A 20574-nucleotide genomic window follows, 5' to 3' on the forward strand; every position below is an offset into this window, starting at 1 on the left:
ATAAATAGTGATACAGTGAACGACCCTGTATATGTCTCCTTATACAATGTGCAAAATTTGTTTAAGGAGAACACATAGAAGTGGAATTGCTAGATTACAGGTTATAAACATCTTTATTGTCAGGAACCCCTCTAAAGAGGCTCTTCTATTTTACATGCTTACCAGCAATGTTCAAAATCATTGTTCTTTCTTAATTACCAATACTTGATATTAGATTTGCTAACACTTGATATTAGATTTACTTTTTTGCTGATATGATGGATAAGAAATTTCATTATTTTCTTAATTTATATTTCCTCAACTGCTAGTGGAGTAATCATCTATTCATATATTTAATTTACAAACCTTTACATTCCTCCTTCTATATCTTGTCTGATTATGTACTTGGCCTATTTTCTACTGTATTGTTGGTCTTTTATATTTTGATTTATAATAGTTCTTTATAATTAATTTGCGTATTAACCCATTGTGAGGGTTACTCTATTTTTTTTTCAATCATTGGCTTTCATTTTCATTTTTTTGTGGTATTGTTTTACATAGTATTTTTTGTAAAATACTCAGATATGTCTATCTTTTCCTTCATAGTTAATGCTTCTAGTGCTTTTTGTAAAAAAAAAAAAAAAAAAAAAAGCTGTACATACTTTGAGTCCATAAACTAATCTGCTGTGTTTTGCTTTGTGCATTTTATTTCCTAATCTATTTGGGTTTTATTTCTGTATTTGGTGCGAGGTAGAGATCCAGCTTGATTTGTTCCATATGGATGGCCCATTGATCCAGGACCATTCATCGATAGTTCAAATTTTCATCTGATCTACGATATTGTTTTTGATATGTATTGAGTCTATTCCCAGGCTGTTTGTTGTGATCCATCGGTCTAGCTATACAGATCCATAGCAATGTAAACTAAATTGTTTTAATTACTATAACATTACAGTAAGTCTTGCTATCTAAAAGTCTGTTGCTGCTTTTCTTGGCCTTCTGCACTCCTATATAAATATTCTAATTAACTTATCAACTTTTACATGCATAAACACACATAGACACAGACACTTCCAATGGGTTTTTAGTGAATTACATAGATTTTAATAATGAATCTTTGATCTATGACTATGATAGATTTTTCCATTTACTTAACTCTCTGATTTGTCTCAACAGTGTTTTATAGTTTTGCATTTTGAAGTCTTGCACTTTTGATTACATTTATTTATAGGTATCTGATATTTGATACTATCATAATTGGTATCACAATAAAATTTTATTTTCTAATTGTTTACTGTTAGTATATAGATATACAATTGATTTTTAAGTATTGACTTTGTATCGATAAATGCCTTTTTGAATTTTATATAATTTTTTAATTGATATATTACAGTTGTACATTTTTTGGGTGTACATGTGATGTTTCGATATATGTATAGAATGTATAATGATCTAATCAGGGTAATTAGGATATACATTACCTCAAACATTTATCTGTTTTAAAAAATTTGTTATAATTTTTTGTGTTTTTTTAACTTTTAAGTTCATGGATAGATGTGCAAGTTTGTTACATAAGTAAACCTGTGTCATGGGGGTTTGCTGCACAGATTAGTTCGTCACTCAGATATGAAGCCTAGTACCCATTAGTTATTTTTCCTGATTTCCATCCTCCCACTTTTTACTCTCCCATAGGCCCTAGTGTGTGTTGTTCCCTTCTGTGTGACCATGTGTTATCATTGAGCTCCCACTTATAAGTGAGAACATGCAATATTTGGTTTTCTGTTCCTACTTTAGTTTGTTAAGGAAAATGGTCTCCAGCTCCAACCATGTCCCTGCAAAATACATGATCTTATTCTTTTTATGGCTGTGTAGTATTCCATGGTATATGTGTATGAAATTTGCTTTATCCACTCTATCATTGATGGGCATTTAGTTTGATTCCATGTCTCTGCTGTTTGAACAGTGCTGCAGTGAACACATGCATGCATGTGTCTTTATAGCAGAATGATTTATATTCCTTTGAATATATACCCAGTAAAGGGATTGCTGGGTCAAATGACATTTCTGTCTTTAGGTTTTTGAGGAATTGCCACACTGTCTTCCAAAATGGTTGAACTAATTTATACTCCCACCAACAGTGTATGCTCATTTCTTTTTCTCCACAACCTTGCCATTATCTATTTTTTGACATTTTAATGATAGCCATTCTGACTGGTGTGAAATGGTGTCTCATTGTGGTTTTGACTTGCATTTCTCTAATGATTAGTGATGCTGAGCTTTTTTCCATGATTTTTGGCCACATGTATGTCTTCTTTTGAAAAGCGTCTAATCTTGTCTTTTGCCCACTTTTTAATGGGGTTGTTTTTTTCTTATAAATTTATTTACATTCCTTATAGATGCTGGATATTAGACCATTGTCCAGACTGATAGTTTGCAAATTTTTTTCTCCCACTGTCTAGGTTATCTGTTTACTCTACTGATAGTTTATTTTGCTTTTAGAAGCTCTTTAGGTTAATTAGATGCCATTTATCAACTTTTGCTTTTATTGTAGTTGCTTTTGACATCTTTGCCATGAAATCTTTTACTGTAACTATGTCCTTAATGGTATTATCTAGGTTGTCTTCCAGGGTTTTTATAGTTTTCAGTTTTACATTTAAGTCTTTAATCCATCTTGAGTTAATTTTTGTAGATGGTGTAAGGAAGGGGTCCAATTTCAATCTTCTATATATGGCTGGCCAGTTGTTCCAGCACCATTTATTTAATAAGTAATCCTTTCCCCACTGCTTGTTTTTGTCAGGTTTGTTGAAGATCAGATAGTTTTAGATATGCAGCTTTGTTTCTGGGTTCTTTATTCTGTTCCATTGATCTATGTGTCTGTTTTTGTACCAATACCATGCTATTTTGATTACTGTAGCCATGTAGTATAGTTTGAAGTCGGGCAGCATGATTCCTCCAGCTTTGTTCATTTTGCTTAGGATTATCTTGGCTATTTGGGGTCTTTTTGGTTCCACAGGAATTTTAAAATGGTTTTTTTCTAGTTCTGTGAAGAATCTCAGTGGTAGTTTAATAGGAATAGCATTGAACCCATAAATTGGTTTGGGCAGAATGGCCATTTTAACAATATTGATTCTTCCTATCCATGAACATGGAATGTTTTTCCATTTGTTCATGTTATTTTTTATTTCTTTGAGCAGTGTTTTGTAGTTCTCCTTGTAGGGATCTTTCACCTCCCTTGTTAGCGGTATTCCTAGGTATTTTATTCTTTTTGTAGCAATCATAAATGGGATTACATTCCTGATTTGGCTTATGGATTAATTGTTTTGTGGTATAGGAATGCTAGTGATTTTTACACTTTGATTTTGTATCCTAAGACTTTACTGGAGTTGTTTATTAGCTTAAGAAACTTTTGGGCTGAGATGATGGGGCTGAGATGAGAGGATCATGCCATCTGGAAACACAGATAGATGGACTCTTTCTTCTTCTATTTGGATGCCCTTTATTTCTTTCTCTTGCCTGATTGCCCTGGCCAGGTTTTACAATACTATGTTGAATAGGATTGGTGAGAGAGGGCATCCTTGTCTTCTGCCGATTGTCAAGGGAAATGCTTCCAGCTTTTGCCCATTCAATATTTATGTTGGCTGTGGGTTTGTCATAGATGATTCTTATTATTTTGAGGTATGTTCCTTCAAAACCTAGTTTATTGAGAGTTTTTAACATGAAGTGATGTTTAATTTTATCAAAAGCCTTTTCTGCATCTTTTGAAATAATCATGTGGTTTTTATATTAGTTCAGTTTATGTGATGAATCACATTTATTGATTTGTGTATGTTGAACCAACCTTGCATCTTAGGGATAAGCCCTACTTGATTGTGGTGGATAAGTTTTTTGATGTGCTCCTGGATTCTCTCTGCCAGTATTTCGTTGAGGATTTTTGCATCAGCGTTCATCAAGGATATTGCCCTGATTTTTCTTTCTTTCTTTTTTTTTTTTTTTTTTTTGTCTCTGCCAGGTTTTGGTATAGGGATGATGCCAGCCTCATAGAATGAGTTAGGGAGGATTCTTTCCTCCTCAGTTTTTTGGAATAGTTTCAGTAGGAATGGCAACAGTTCTTTGTACATCTGCTAGAATTCAGCTGTGAATCCATCTGGTCCTCAGCTTTTTTTGGTTGGTAGGCTATGTATTACTGCCTCAGTTTTAGAACTCGTTATTTGTCTATTTGGGGATTTAATTTCTTCTTGGTTCGGCCTTGGGTGGGTATATGTGTCCAGGAATTTATCCATTTCCTCTAGATTTTCTATCTTATGTGCATAGGGACATAACACCCTGTGTTGGGTGCATATATATTTAGGATAGTTAGATCTTCTTGTTGAATCGAACCTTTTACCATATGTAATGCCCTTCTTTGTCATTTTGACCTTTGTTGGTTTAAAGTCTGTTTTTTCAGAAACTAGGATTGCAACCTCTGCTTTTTTCTGTTTTTTGTTTGCTTGGTAGATTTTTGTCCATTTCTTTATTTTAAGCCTATGTGTGTAATTGCTTGTGAGATGGGTCTCTTGAAGACAGCATACCACTGGGTTTTGGTTCTTTATCCAGCTTGCCACTCTGAGTCTTTTAATTGGGGCTTTTAGCTCATTTACATTTAAAGTTAGTATCGATATGTATGGATTTGATCCTGCCATCATGATGTTAGCTGGTTATTTTGTGGACTTGTTTATGTGGTTGCTTGGTAGTGTCACTGGCCTGTGTATTTCAGTGTGTTTTTGTCATGGCTAGTAATAGTTTTTTCTTTCCATATTTAGTGCTTCCTTCAGGAGCTCTCATAAGGCAGGTCTGGTGGTACCAAATTTCCTCAGCATTTGTTTGTCTGAAAGGGATCTTATTTCTTTTTCACTTATAAGCTTACTTTGGTCAGATATGAAATTCTGGGTTGAAATTTCTTTTATTCAATAATGTTGAATGTTGGCCCTAAATCTCTTTTGTCTTGTAGGATTTCGGGTGAGAGTTCTGCTGTTAGTCTGATGGACTTCCATTTGTAGGTTACCTGACCTTTCTCTCTAGCTGCCTTTAACATTTTTCTTTCATTTTAACCCTGGAGAATCTGATGACTATGTGTCTTGAGATGATCTTCTTGTGAAGTATCTTACTGGAGTTCTCTACATTTCCTAAATTTGAATGTTGGTCTCTCTAGATAAGTTGTGGAAGTTCTCATTGATGATATCCTAAAATAATTTATCCAAGTTGGTTCCATTCTCCCTATCTTTTTCAGGGACAACCAGTCAGTTGTAGATTTGATATCTTTACATAATCCCATGTTTCTTGGAGGTTTTGTTTATTCCTTTTCATTCTTTTTTCTCTATTCTTGTCTGCCTGTCTTATTTCAGAAAGCCAGTCTTCAGGCTCTGAGACTCCTTCCTCTGCTTGGTCTGTTCTGCTATTAATACTTGCAATTGCATTATGAAATTCTTGTAGTGTGTTTTTCTGCTCTATCAGATCAGTTATGTTGTTTTCTATACTGGTTATTTTGTCTGTCAGCTCCTGAGTTATTTTACTGTGATTTTTATTTTCCTTTTGTTGGGTTTCAATGTACTCCTTTAGCTCAATGATCATCATTCCTATCCGTATTCTGAATGCTATTTCTGTCATTTCAGCCATCTCAGTCCAGTTTTGAATGCTTGCTGGAAGGTGATGTGGTCATTTGGAGGAAAGAAGACACACTGGCTTTTTTGAGTTTTCAGCGTTATTGCACTGATTCTTTCTCATCTTTGTATCCTGCAGTCTTTGAGGTTGTTGACCTTTGGGTTTTTTTTTTTATCCTGTTTGATGACCTTGAGGGCTTGTGGTATAAGGTGGATTTAGCCAACTGGCTTCGTTTCTGGTAGATTTTAGAGAGCCACCATTCAGCTCCCAACTGCTGGACTGTGTGCTCTAACTCTGGGGAACTTGTATTGGGCCCCAACTTCGTTCTCTAGCTGCTCAAGGTTTGCAGTTCACTGTGCTGGGGGAAGTGAGGTACAGCAGCTGCAGCAGAGTGCTGGCAGATGCAGGGGTGCCTGCTTCCCTGCAGGCATTCACTGCAGTGGCAAGGCAATGAAGTTTTTGAAGAGGCAGGGCCCCTGCTGGAGACTGTGCATGGTTGCATTGGAGGTGGTGTTGGCTTGGGGATGGGGTTCTGGCTGGCACAGGTCTGGGTGCCTTCTCTGTGCCCCTCAAGCAAGAGTAATTGCTAATGGTGTGAGAGGATCCACTGTGCTCTGAGCAGTGTTACTGCAAGGGTAGGGCACTGGCAGGGGTGGGGCTTGCTGGCTCTGTGCCCGCCAAGCCTCCATTTGCAATGGCTATTAGCAAGGGAGAGGGAGCACACTACACTTTTGTGTGTGGAAGGGCAAGTAAAACAAAATCCACCCATGAAGACACACACCAGCAAAGTGATGTGGGGAGTTAGTTGCCTTGGGCCAAGGGGAAGCTGCAGTATGGGGAAGGAGTGTGCAGCTGGTGCATGGCCATTGAAACTGCCTCACTGGAGCTCTTCACCAGTCAGGCATGGTCTGCTCACACAGAAGATATGGTTTGGGGCCCCAGGGAACCCAAGACTGTCCTGTAAGCAGATGTGGCCAGGCTGGGGACCCAGGAATGGCCAGCAGACAACAGGGTGCTCATGTTGGACCAGCCCCATCTGATATGGAAGACTGTCCTGCAAAGATCAGGTCCCTTAGTGATAAAATCTCTTATGGGACCAAGTCAAGCCTAGGGGGATGGTGGTCCCTGGCTGTGCTCCACTACAGATGCCCCTGCACCAAACCCTGTGAGCTCCACATCAGCTGGCTTGCTACTTCTACCACTTCTCAAAGCAGCTCTCCCTGCTCCTCAATTGTCCATGGTGGTCAAGGGTTCTTCTCCTGCCAGAGTTCCAGAGGCTGGTAGTGAGAGTGGGTGACTCCATTCCCCCAGAGCTGTTGTGGTTCAAGAATGAGTTCTGTGTTAGTCGCAGTGGCTCACACCTGTAATCCCAGCACTTTGGGAGGCCAAGGCAGGTGGACATGAGGTCAAGAGGTCGAGACCATCCTGGCCAACATGGTGAAACCCTGTCTCTACTAAAAATACAAAAATTAGCCAAACATAGTGGCATACACCTGTAGTCCCAGCTACTCAGGAGGCTGAGGCAGGAGAATCACTTGAACCCAGGAGGTGGAGGTTGCAGTGAGCTAAGTTCACGCCACTGCTCTCCAGCCTGGCAACAGAATGAGGTTCTGTCTCAAAAAAAAAAAAAAAATTAGTTCCTGTGTGTGGTTCAGGGTTCCAAGCTCTTTCTCCCTTCAGCCCAGCTTCTGTGTCTTTCCTCCATCCACTCTCAGTGCCTTCCCTCTGAAGATCTGTTTAAAGCCTGCCAGTCATCTTAGTCCCTCCATGGGAGCCATTCCACTTATTTGAGTCTAGTCGGCCATTTTGTCCTCTCCCTCAAACATTTCTCTTTTCTCTGTGTTGGGAACATTATAATTCTGTTCTAGCTATTTTGAAATATATAATAAATTGTCATTAACTATAATTTTCCTACTGTACTATCAAATACTAAAATTTATTCCTTCTATCTGTCTGTATTTTTGTACCCATTAATTAACTTCTCTTAATCCTCCAACTTCCTTACTGGCCTCTGGTAATCAGCATTCTATTCTCTACCTCTATGAAATCTACTTTTTTAGCTCCCACATCTGAGTGAAAACATGCAATATTTATCTTTCTATGCCTGGATTGTTTCACTTAATGTTGTGACCACCAGTTTCATTCCATTGCTGCAAATGACACGACTTAATTCCTTTTTTGAGTAACATTTCATTGTGTATGTATTTTTGAATAATATTCCATTTTCTTTCCATTCATCCATTGATCCACACTTAGGTTGATTCCATATCCTGACTATTGTGAATAACGTTGCAGTAAGCATGGGAGTGCAGATACCTCTTTGATGTACTGATTTCCTTTCCTTTGGATAAATGCCCAGTGATGAGATTGCTAGATCACATGGCAGTTCTCTTTTTAGTATTTTGAGGAACTTGTATACAGTATTCCATAATGCCTGTACTACTTTCCATTCTCACCAACAATGTATGAGTGTTCCTTTTTTTCTACATCCTCACCAACGTATTTTATTTTTTGTCTTTTTGATAATAGTCATTCTAATTGCGGTGAGATGATATCTCATTGTGGTTTTGATTTGCATTTTTTGATGATTAATGATGTTGATAATTTTTTCATATACCTATTGTCCATTTGTATGTCTTCTTTTGAGAAATGTCTATTCAGGTCTTTTTCCCATTTTTAATTTTTTTTTGTTTGCTATTGAGTTGTTTGAGTTCCTTATATATTCTGTTTATTAACCCCATGTAGGATGGATAGTCTACAAATATTTTCTCCCATTCTGGAGGTTGTCTCTTCATTTTGTTAGTGGTTTTCATTGCTGTTCATAAGCTTTTTTAGCTTGTTGTAATCCCATTAGAATAGTCCCTGCAACTAACGTGAACAATATTGAGTGGGAAATGTACTTATGATTGGAAAAAAGTATTGCATATATGACAAGACAGAATCAAGGCCACTCTTTAGGACTGCACTCAGGCTGTTCATGATACCTTTACCCACACTGGACCACTCTTTGGCCTATACCTGGAATGGAGCTTTCACATTTTCAGTAGCACCATGAGCCCCTTGGTCAGGATGGGCAGTACTCCATTCCTCACATATGACTGCCTTGAAGGTTATACCTACTCTTAGACTAACAGTGTACTGTGGTCACTATTTACAGAGCTCTGATATAGAGCACCATATTACTGAAACAAGAAGCTCAGGTTAAAAATTTAAATCTAAAGAAAAAATAAAAAGAAAGAAAGAAAGATATTGTAACGTACCAAAGGATCTGGCTTTATTGATGAGAAGGGGAAACGCTCAATAAATATTGAACACCTGTTTAGATCTAGATACAATATGCCAGGTAATTTACTTATATAATCTTACAGATTCTTACAACAACTGTGTTAGGATACTGTCACCATCTCAATTTTGGATGTAAACAATCAATGTCCAAAAACAAAAAAAAGAATAATTACCTTTCCTAAACTCACAGAACATGTAGGGAACTGGGATTCAATCCCAAGTGTATCTGGCTAAAAAGTCTATAATCTTATTCCTCTGAGGCAACAGACTTGTTTTAAATACTAGCTCTGCTACTTATTAGTTATATGATTTTAGTTTACTTAATCACATTACCACTCCCTCATCTGTAAACAAGAGGTGACAAATAGTTCCTGTCTCAAAAAATTCATTATCCTCAAAACAAATGAGATACTGCATCAAATATCAGAATCTCTGGGGTGGGGCCCAAGCACCTGTCATTTTAAAAGCTATACTAGTGATTCTAATTTACAACTAGGTTATTCTAATATATAAAACATTGTTCTAATATGAATGAAGTGTTTAACTCAGAATATGGTACATAGTGTGTGCTCAGAAATTGTTATTATTATTGTTGTGGTTACCATTATCTTATGGATGCCACATCTTCTTATTTATTTTGAGTAAAAACTAATATTTAAGTACAAAATATGGAAATTCAGGGTTTCCTGCACTGTCTGCTTTCTTATACTTTTGAATCTCTCCACCACAAGCAATGTTGCTAAATGGCTGGAAAACATAAAAAATACTTGAACAGGGAATGGTAAGAAATGATGTTACTGTTTCCATGTAATATTATAGAGAAGGTATGATCTTTATGGTCAAAACACCTAAGATTTAAGTCCTAGCTCTACCAATGGTTTGGGGATTTTTGGAGGGCAAGCCAATTTGTTTAAGTGTCAATTTCCTCACATCTAAAATCGGACGAAAATAAACAACTTTTGTTTATAAATGGAGTAAACAAGTAATGTAGCATATTTAAAATACCTGGGAAATTTCCTAGGCACACAGTAGGATGTTAATGATCAGTACATGTTTCACTTTATTTCTCATTTCTTTATTCCAGCTTCACATATTTACATCAATGCTTTATTAGCTTTCTTTCTGTATTTATCAATAATCTAGAACCTAAAAGTGCAGTATGGCTTCCAGGTTCACTGGAAATGGATCTGACAACTGGAATCTCAGAAAAAAAAAAGGGAGGATTATGCCCTCTGAGGTTCAAAGGCCATTTGTCCCCTCAATATTGATTTTCTTAAATCAGATAGTAGCCAAGACCCTGAGAGAAGTAATTGAATTGACAAAAGGCAAGTCTAGGTTATTAATAATGGAACAGCCTTGGACATTCTTCATGACTTAATTTAATGACAGAAGAGAGGTCTGAAACCAAAAGGCCTAGAGATGGGGTAAATGGCTGGTCTCTGAGGAGAAAGGAAAACACAAGTTATCCCTAAAAGCTTATTTCATGGAACAAAGAATTTTATTATAGTCCTAAACATGAGGCCAGAGGATGTAGTTTTGATTTTCTCTTTTTAACAAAACAAAATTTTAAAGACTTGAATAATTACCATTAAATTTATTTTTTGCCATTGTAAAATAGACTTGTTTAGGGTTATGGAATTTTGGAATCTTAGTGATTAACTCAAGAGTAAAAATCATGGACATCTCATCTGTTTATCCCCTGAATTCAAGTATCAATTCTGTCATCTACTAGTATGACTTCAATCAAGTTAGGTAACCTCTCTGAGCCATAGTGTCTACATTTATTAAATGAGGATGTTAATATTTATTTTTATGGTTATAGAAGAATATTTCCAATGTTTAAAAAAGTATATAAAATTACTGTCACTTGATACTATATAATACCTCACACAGTAAATACTTGTTGAATAAAATAATACATGAATTTTGATGTTTTTGTTGTTTTCACTGTCCCTGGAAAGAAAGGCTAGCCTGTGGTAACCTCTTGAAATATTTTCTTCTCTCCAGCTATTCTGGCTGCTCTGCCTGTAGCTCTCATCATCTCTCCTTTGGACTATTTCAGTGGTTTCAAGTGTCTTTTTATCACATTTCTCTTCTCTTTCACAATCTTCCCTCCCCTCTTATGACAAAGTTGTTTGCTGAAACAAAGATCCGATCTTTTAAAATTATACTATCCTCTTGGAAAGGCATCTAGAATGTCATAATCACTCATTTTAAAGATAAGACCCAGAGATGGGGAGAGATTTACCCAAGTACCTATGGCGCTATAAATGTACGCTGAGATTAGAGTTGAGCCTAGTACCCCGACCCCTAGTAGAAAATAACAAAGAGGGTACGAAAGAGGATATATATCCTCCAGTTCTAGTCAAAGGGGTTTCAAGTAGTTGTAGAATGTTTTAATTGCAATTTCGTTCTTAGTTACTATTTTTAGTGTTTTTGAACTTTAAATGTACTACTCTTACCCTGATGATAATATGATTTACTTCTATGTAAATTCTAGGTCAGCCAAGAGAAAGGGTACAATTAATAACTAAAATGTATATGACATTCGTTGTGTACCAAGTATGGTACCAAATACTGTATATATATTAAATTAATTTAATTATCATCAGAGTCCTATGAAGTAGGTACTGTTATTATTCCCATTTTTCAGATCAGGACCTGAAACAGATCTTTAGTAGCTTGGCAAGGCCACACAATTGAAAAGCAGTGGAGTTGGTTCTAAAATTCAAGTTTCCAGCTTCCAGAGCTAATGCTTAATTGCTATACTTAGCTGGCACAAACACATTACATTCTCATGAGCACTGTGTATTCTCACTATACAGTTGCCTGCTAGTCCATATGGCTTCCTTTAACCCTGTTTCTTATTTCCTGTCTTAATTATCAGGAAGTTGCAATTTGCATAGCATAGTCTTAAGATGAACTTCTCCCTCTTTCTTTTTCAGAGGGTCATTTTCAACATTGTTAACTTCAGTAAAACCAAGAGTCTCTATAGAGATGGGATGGCCCCTATGGTGAAATCTACCAGCAGACCAAAATGGTAAGTGATCTACAGAATGGGACCCCTTCCTGGTTAGAAAATTTGTCCCAGACCCCATACATATAAACACCTACTAATGGACCCCCCAAAAAATTAAAAAGAAAAATTTTTAAAAGAAAAATTTACCCAGAGCTCTAGTTTTTCTGCTGTACAGCTGGGGATCAGACTTACTGTCACTGAGAAGAATGAGGATGAGTTTCTGTATGGCCATTCTTTGGGTACTGTTCTTGAGAATGTTGGAAATATGGTCCTGTGCTTGGAATGACCAGCATTCAATTATGAGAAAAGGCAGTCTGTTATTTGGTAAGCTTCCTGTCCTGTTTGGCTTTTATCATGGTATCTTTGGAAACATGAATAAAGTTGGTTCTTTTTTTTTTTCCTAGCCTAAGCATAGATTATGTATAGTAACTTAGGAGGACATTAGGGACTACAGTTCAGTAGCTTTCTCTTGCTTTGCATGGTTTTTGTGTTTTGTGTATGTGTGTGTGTGTGTGTGTATGTGTATTTTAAAGTTCCATTTGTACCATTGCTATAGTGAGGAGGAGGAGAGTTGGATTGGTTAATAATTGTAATAATGATGGTAATAATAATATTAATAATACTAGTAATAATAACTACCCCACTTATTAAAAATCCATTTGGGTCAGATGCTTTATATTTGTTGTTACTATTTCCACATTTTTGCAAAGGAAATTTTAAATATCCCTATATTACAGATGAAAAAATTGAGGCTAGGAAAAGTTAAGAACTTTATTACGACCATAAAGAGTAAGGGAGTGCCCTGTGTTATTTATGTTACCCTGTAATACCTTTTCAGCCAATTCACTGATTCATTTATTCATTCAACAAACATTGATTGAGTGCAACAAAATGAAAGACTTCAAAGACAAAAACCTATATTATTAATCTATTCATCTATCACACAGTAGGTGTTAAGTGAATGCCTGTTAAAATGAACTGAATTTGTTATGAGAATTTACATGTAAAGTGCCTGGCACTTACTAAGTGCTCAATAAATGGCATCTATTATTAATAGTATTATATAAAACCCTATACAAATGCAATAAATTGTTAATATTGTTATAGCTTTGATCTCTGTTCAAATATTAATGACTAGTGAGAAGATAGCCTCCAAATGTCTATATTTATAGCAAACTAGCAATCCATAAATATTGAATTGTGCTTTTATCTCCAAATAATACTTGGCAATTTTCTATAAATATTGGGCTGAGAAGCTCAGGTTTATAAAAGTGTAGGCATTTGATGACAATAATAAAAACTGTTTATGAAAGGTAAAAATATCTCCTCGGGCGTGATTTTTTGCTTTCCTGTATCAAATCAACTAATCTGCTGCTCCTTCTCTCAGTCTTTCTGGGCAAGGGATAGGCCTTTGCTTTGAGTCTCTGGTTCCAGCCCAAGTAGATAATAATAGAAATCATTTCTCTGTTAATAGGCATATATATAGATTAGTACTTTAAACCTTGCAAGTAACAGGACATCACTATTGATTTGCTCATGAGGGCCTTCGAAATGACATTGTATATATTTTTCCATATTCTGTGTTGGGATCTTGTACAGCAATAATAATCACCATCCATTTTTCCCAAGTGTTAAGTTCTGGAGTCCTTTTTTGTGCTTTTGAAGATACATAAGCCTTAATTACTTCACTTTGCTTCTTTTTTCTCATGAACTATGTTGTGTCTTCTCTGCCAGGGCTCTCGATAAGATTTTGAAATTTTATTGGGTCCTTGCATTTGGATTATGATGCTTTAGAATTAAGTTGGTGCTCTTACGCAGTGTTGGCAGGCAATCAGCAGCAGCCGTTATCCAGTCATTGGACTCCTCTAATGGTCTGAAAGAGCCTAAAGTTTCAGAATTGAGTTTGTTGTAGTTTATTAAGCCACTTAGGCATAAAGTACCATAGCACATCACATTGTATATGTAATATCTCCTATTTTTTACCTTACCATCCCCAGAACTTGGATACAAAGCTACTTACATTGCTTCAGAGTTTCCTTTCCTCAAGCCAGATGTTTAGATCTTTTTTTTACTTCATAGGACTTTATTGAGCACCTTCATGTGCTATGCACTGTTGTAGATATTGGGATACAGGATGAATATGCTATAAAAGATCTGTTCCAAATGGGAACTTTATATTTAGAGTTTTTGTTAACTAATCTCTACAAATCATAATTGTTATTCTCCTTGCTACTGTTGAATTTTGAACATCTTTTCTTCCACCTTGGTGCTGTTTGTCTAGGACTTTCTTTTATGCTTTGAGTCGGTTACCTACACCCGAACCTATCTCCCAGCAGCCATTATCCTAAATGTTCCCAGGGTTTGATAAGGAAGTGGCTATGGGCTCTCAGAATATTAGATTTTATTGGCTCCAAGGAGTCTATCCCAATTTAGGAATCTTGGCAATGGCCTAACTCAAACCTGAAAAATACCTCATAGATCTCAAATTTATAGTATCTTCTCCAGTGTCTTTCTAATTCTAGCTTTCCCAATACCAAGGCAAACACTATAACAAAAAAAGTTCGTAATACTTTATTTGCCTAGGGTATTACCTCCTTCGATATTCCAAATAAGTCATGGAAAAATTCTTACTTTAGGATAAACACTAAAAATCTGAAATTTCCTGGATATTATATACATAATTTCCTGAAATTTCCTGGATATTATATATATAATTTGTAATATATATATGTATGTATGTGTATATATATATGTATGTATGTGTATATATATATGTATGTGTGTGTATATATATATACATGTATGTATGTGTGTGTGTATATACACACACACACACACACACATATATATATATAAATTGGGAAAACACCCTTTTTTCACCTTTTCAAGATGAAACATTCTTCTTCACCTCTTATAGGGGGCTGTAACAGGTACCAAGGCCTTCAAGTCTTAGCATAGACCGGTAGTTAATTAGTTATAGAAAGCAAATCAACACGAGATACAACTGGAAAACCATTATATAAATATGTGGCCACTCAAGGCTGTTCTGCCTTGAGGAGACATGTAGCGGCAAATGGAGAAGCTGGAAGATTCAGAAGTTTTCTGGCTGTTTTAGTTCACTCCAATTTTATTTACATATTAGACTTCTTAAGGATTGTGGTTAGGGCTCTGTAACATCGGGTTTCTGATGTTCGTAACTCATTAATATTTATTAACAGTATCCAAGTCTCATAACTCATTAATATTTCTTAACCGTGTTCATTGCTATTCGCTAGGCACTGCTAGGTACTGGCATTGCAAGACCACTAAGAACTGTATCTTCACCTCTGCAGAAACTGAGGCTAGGAGTATTTACATAACTAGTAAGTGGTAGCACCAGCCAGAAACCACGTGATTCCAAGTTTACTGTTCCTCTCATATTCCATGCATGGGGATGTTGGAAGAAGGAGACAAAAAGAAGCAAGGAGTAGCATGCTATTGTGTGGCCTTTGGATAATCTGAAATAACTTATTGGATTGGCTTTTTCATTATAGTACATTGAAAAGATTGGACTAGATCTTAGAGATGGCTTCCATTTAACATATTTTTATTGATCATCTACTCTGTGCTAGATCCTGGGGTGATTAATATCAGTGTGATTAGGATTATTTCTTTAAAGATTTTACTTTTTTAGAGGTTGGAATGAAGCACAAAAATAAATAGGTACAATGTAGAGAACATTGTGCTAAGAATCATTAGCACATAAAGCATGCAGTGGGATTAGAGAAGAGGAAGAAAATTATACTATTAAGGCCATGAGGAGAAAAGGAGACATGCTAAGGGCCAGATGATGTTTCAGCTATAGCTCAAGGAATGGAAAGTGGATAAAATTAAGGAAATGGGATTCCAGGTGGAAGAAATAACATGATGAGCCATGCTACCTCTTTCATTAGCCTGTTTTCTCACTGTAAAAAGTACATAATAATACTTCCTCCCAGCGTTGTTATAAGAAACAAATGTGAAATGAATGTGTAAATACTTTTTAAAGTCTGAAGTGTGTTATTAAACAAGTTTCCTGTTTTTTTCCTTTCTTGTAATTCACCCAAGACTGATTATTATTTCTTCTTTTTCTCCCTCCTTTGTTCCCTCCTTCTGCTTATCAATAAATGCTTACTGAGTAATTAAAATGAACCAGGAACTATGCAAGGCATTAAAACATAACAGTGACAAGAGAGATATGTTTCATAGTCTCATAGCTTATAGTCTACTATGCTAAACATTAAATATGGAGCTCTAGTAAAGTATGATAACTGTTATAATGAGAATTTCGTAATAACAGTTATAATTTAAATACTACATAGCATTTAAGACTTCATATACACCAAGGATAAGAGACCTTCCTTAGGAAGTATTGTTTATACTAAGAGCTTAAACAGAATGTGCTTGAAGGCCAAAAAAATGAGAGAGAACATTTTATCTTTGATGAGAAAAGGCCAACATAATTGAAGCATTAAATTCTGAGGAGAAAGTGATTGGAGAGATTATTGAGGTGAGCCTTATAAACCAAGCTAAAGAGTAGGACTTGATTCTAATGACAATGGAAATAAATTAAAATAATTAAATGGGGGCAGGACATGATCAGATTGGCAGTTTAGAAAGATCAGTCTTGCTGCTGAATGGGAAATATTTTGGAGAGGATGAAAGTTATTTGGATGTTTTTGCAATATACCTTAGGCTATAGCTAATGATGGATTGGGGTGGTAACAGTAGTGATAAAACAAGTGGATAGTTTTCAGGGATAATGGAAGATTGAATCAATTTAGCTTTGTGGTTGACTAGATGTGGAGAGTAAAAGAGAAGGAGGAGTCCTGGATGATTCCCAGATTTTCTGGCATGAGCAACAGAAGGGATGATGTCATTTACTGAAGATAGGGACCATAGGAGGAGAAACAGTTTAGGAGGATTTGGCTGGATAAGGGAGATGATGAGTTTAGCCTGGGAAACATTAAGCTAGAAGTGCCTGGAAAACATCCAAGCAGAGATGTCAGGTAGGTAGTATGGTATATTGGTAAGAGACTCAAGAGAGGAATATGGAAGTACGGATTAAGGTGTCATCAGTCTACAGGTGATAACCAGAATGGTAGGAGAAGATGTGATTTCTCAGGGAGGCCATGAGAAGAGAGATTAGGATAAGGCTCTGAGAAATCCCTACATTTAAAGGCCAGGTAGAGGATAAGAGGCCCACAAAGGAGGATGAGAGGGACTAGCCACAGAGATAGGAAAAAAAAAAAAAAAGAAAAAAAAAAAGAAAATGTAGTGTCATGAAACCAAAGAGCGAAGTCTTTTTTAACAGAGTGGAAGGACTAATACTGCCAACTGCTACCTAGGTCAAAGATAATTAAAGCATGTAGTGACATGGAGGTCTTGAGAGGCTTTCGTGAGTGTACTTTTAGTGATCTGGTGGGTGGTAAGAGTTCAAGCCAGGTCATGTGGATGAAGGAGTGAGTTGGAGGATGGAGAATGTATGAAGAAATGGAGACAATAAATATGGACAGCTTTCGCAAACATTTAGCTACAAAATTAAATGAAAAAGATATAGTCTTATGGGATAGACAGCAAGTAAACATAATTTTAACATTCTTTGAATGAAATGCAGTGATAGAGGTATGTACACATAACAATAGATTCATACTTTCTATAAGTCTTAATGTAGTAATGTTTAGCCTTGCTCTTGTCAAAATTTTAAAATTTTGAAATTAGTGGTGTCTTTTCTGAAATAATGGGGGCTTTACTCTATTATTAAAAGCAAAAATTTATATTTTACTTGAGAAATTATAAATTTATAAATTAACATTTTGTAAAACAAAGTCATACTTAATTTTTTTCTCACAGCTAAAAAAAGTCATACATTTAAAATTAAATTACATCCTCTGTCCCACACATACTTATGCTCTTTTTCTGTCTTATTTTTTACATTGCACTTATTACCATCCAACAAACTACAATGTATTATTTATTTATTATCTGTCTCCCCCTCTATTACAAACTAAGCACCATAGGGGTAAGGATTTTTGTCATTTCTATACACTTCTATATTTCTAGCCTCTGGAACTATGCCTGGTACATAACAGGTATTCAATAAATGTCTATTTATAAATTAATTCAGTATCTTCCATTAAACCTAATGATTATTTTTAATTTTACATTTTCCTTTTTAGTTTTTTTCTAACACACATTTTAACATGGAAACAACTAAATATATATACTCATTTGTATGTTGATCTTTTCATTTGACATTGTATCAAAAACAATTTTAATATTTTTCTCTAAGTGTTAATCACACCATGTTTGAATAATAATTATTTCTACTTTCTTAATGTATCATGATTTCCTGTATCATATTCCTATTCCTGGGCATTTAGATTTTCCATATTTTTCTAAAGTATAATAGATAATAAATACCATATAGGTTTTAGGTTTGTTAAATAATTTTTTACAAGCAGCTTCTACGAGATAGACTGTAAGGTTAATGTCTATAAACTGCTGTTATACATGTTCTCCAAAAATGTTGTACCAATTTAAAATATTGCTATTGGTCTATCACTGCATCAGTTTTATTGCAATTTGGACAGCATTAAAAATTGGCATTAAAAATGATTACTTTAGGAGCTATAAAATGATCTATGCGGTTTTTCATTTCAATTTGGTATCTTAAGAGTATTGGCATTAATGTAATGCCATGAAATCAAGTTTTCAAAAATGAATATTTCTGCATTAAAAAGAAAAGGTAAAATATTACATTCTGGTTCTGGGACATGATGGAGTAGACATAGAAATACACTTCCCTCTATTTCTAGAGTGCAGCTAAAACTATACACAGCATTTATGAAACAAACATAGAAAACTCTGAAAGGTGGAGAGAAGAGGGAAGACTACTTAGGTTCCTTAGGACCTAAGAAATGGTATTGTGTGAGTTCTGTGGATTTCCTTTTTGCCACATGTATGCCAAAATAGTTATTGGAGAAGCTGACAACCTGGAAATGCCACAGGTACAGACAAATAAAAGGTGCTCCCCAAAATATTTTCATACTAAATAAAGGACCAGAAAGAGGGCAGTCTAGCATGAGAGATTATTTTGAGACAGTGATCACCTACTCCAGCCAAACACAATGGAGAAAATAAATAAACTGCATCCACATTTCTACTTTCACCAACAAAGGGCTAGCAGGGAGCATAGACTTTTGTCTTTGCCACCACCCTACTCCCCAGTAGGTGGTGTCAGAAAAAAATAAGAAACAGGACTTTCATTCTGCTGGGTGGTAATGAATTCCCTCCTTCCTCTTCATGGTGTCAGATCACACAGGGAATGTGACCTTCCATCACCCACTTAAGAATGGGCTCAACGGCTGAGTACAGAAGACAGAGAAGAGAATAAGTGAACTTGACTATGGAACAATAGAAGTTACCTACTGTAAACGAAAATGAAAAGAACAGTCTTAAAAGAAAAATGAACAGAGCCTCAGGGACCTATGGGATGCTAACAAAAGATTATAGCATTCATGCCATTGGAATTTCAGAAAGATAGCAGAGAGTGAGACCAAAAATAAATGTTTAAAATGGATGAAATCATCCCAAATTTTGCAAAACACAAACTCTACAAATTTGAGAAACCAGGTGAACCTCAAACAGAAAATCCATGCCAAGAAATGTCATAATTAAATGTGTGAAAATTAAAGACAAAGAAAGAATCTTGAAAACAATAAGAGAAAAATGATACCTTATCAATAGAAAAAAATGGAATACAGCAGACTTCACAATAGAAACTATTGAAGTCTGAGTAAAGTGACACAATGTTTTTCAAATGCTAAAGGAAAAGAACATCAACCCGGACCCTTTTATCCAGCAAAAATATCCATTAAGAATGAAGGAGAGATCAAGACATTCTAGATAAAATAAAACTAAAGATATTTGTTGCCAGCAGACTTATTCTAAAAGAATGGATAAAGGAAGTTCTTCAAACAGAAAGAAAATTTTAAAAGGACTCTTAGTATATCAGGAAGAAACAACAACAAAAAGAATAAAAATATAGGTAAATACCATAGACCTTTTTTTCTGTGTTTTCTAAATATGCCTTATATTGAAGCAAAAATTATAACATTGACATGGTTCTCAGTATATGTAGAAGAAATATTTAACAGAATTACATGTGGAAAGGTAAAAGGACTTAAAATGAGGTAGAGTTTCTATACCTCACTCAAATTGGTAAATGTCAACACCAGTAGACTGTGATAGGTTTCATATATATATATATATAATGTAATATTGAGGAAAAAAAGGATGAGTGACTCTATTAGTCTGTTTTTATGCTGCTGATAAAGACATACCTAAGACTGGGAAGAAAAAGAGGTTTAATGGACTTACAATTCCATGTGGCTGGGGAGGCCTCACAATCATGGCGGAAGACAAAGAGGAGCAAGTCATATCTTACATGGATGGTGGCAGGCAGAAAGAGCTTGTGCAGGGAAACGCCCTTTTTTTGTTTGTTTTTGTTTTTTTTTTTGTTTTTGTTTTTTTTTAACATGGATGGTAGCAGGCAGAGAGAGCTTGTGCAGGGAAATGCCCATTTTTTTTTTGTTTGTTTTTTTTTGTTTTTTTTTTGAGACGTAGTCTCCCTC

General features: G+C 35.6%; 1 protein-coding gene across 8 annotated transcripts in view; it reads left to right on the forward strand.

The window, feature by feature from the left end:
- The window catches only part of AGBL4 (AGBL carboxypeptidase 4), a 1484537-nt gene that overhangs the window by 719433 nt on the left and 744530 nt on the right, over positions 1–20574 (forward strand). For all 8 annotated transcript variants that reach the window (XM_055255111.2, XM_055255112.2, XM_063627496.1 and 5 more), the window contains one exon: positions 11847–11941. In XM_055255111.2, coding sequence (XP_055111086.1) covers positions 11847–11941 — 95 coding nt within the window. The remainder of the gene's footprint in view (positions 1–11846; positions 11942–20574) is intronic.

This window comes from Symphalangus syndactylus, chromosome 12 (genome assembly GCF_028878055.3).
Source record: "Symphalangus syndactylus isolate Jambi chromosome 12, NHGRI_mSymSyn1-v2.1_pri, whole genome shotgun sequence".
In the NCBI taxonomy this organism is placed as follows: Eukaryota; Metazoa; Chordata; class Mammalia; order Primates; family Hylobatidae; genus Symphalangus; species Symphalangus syndactylus.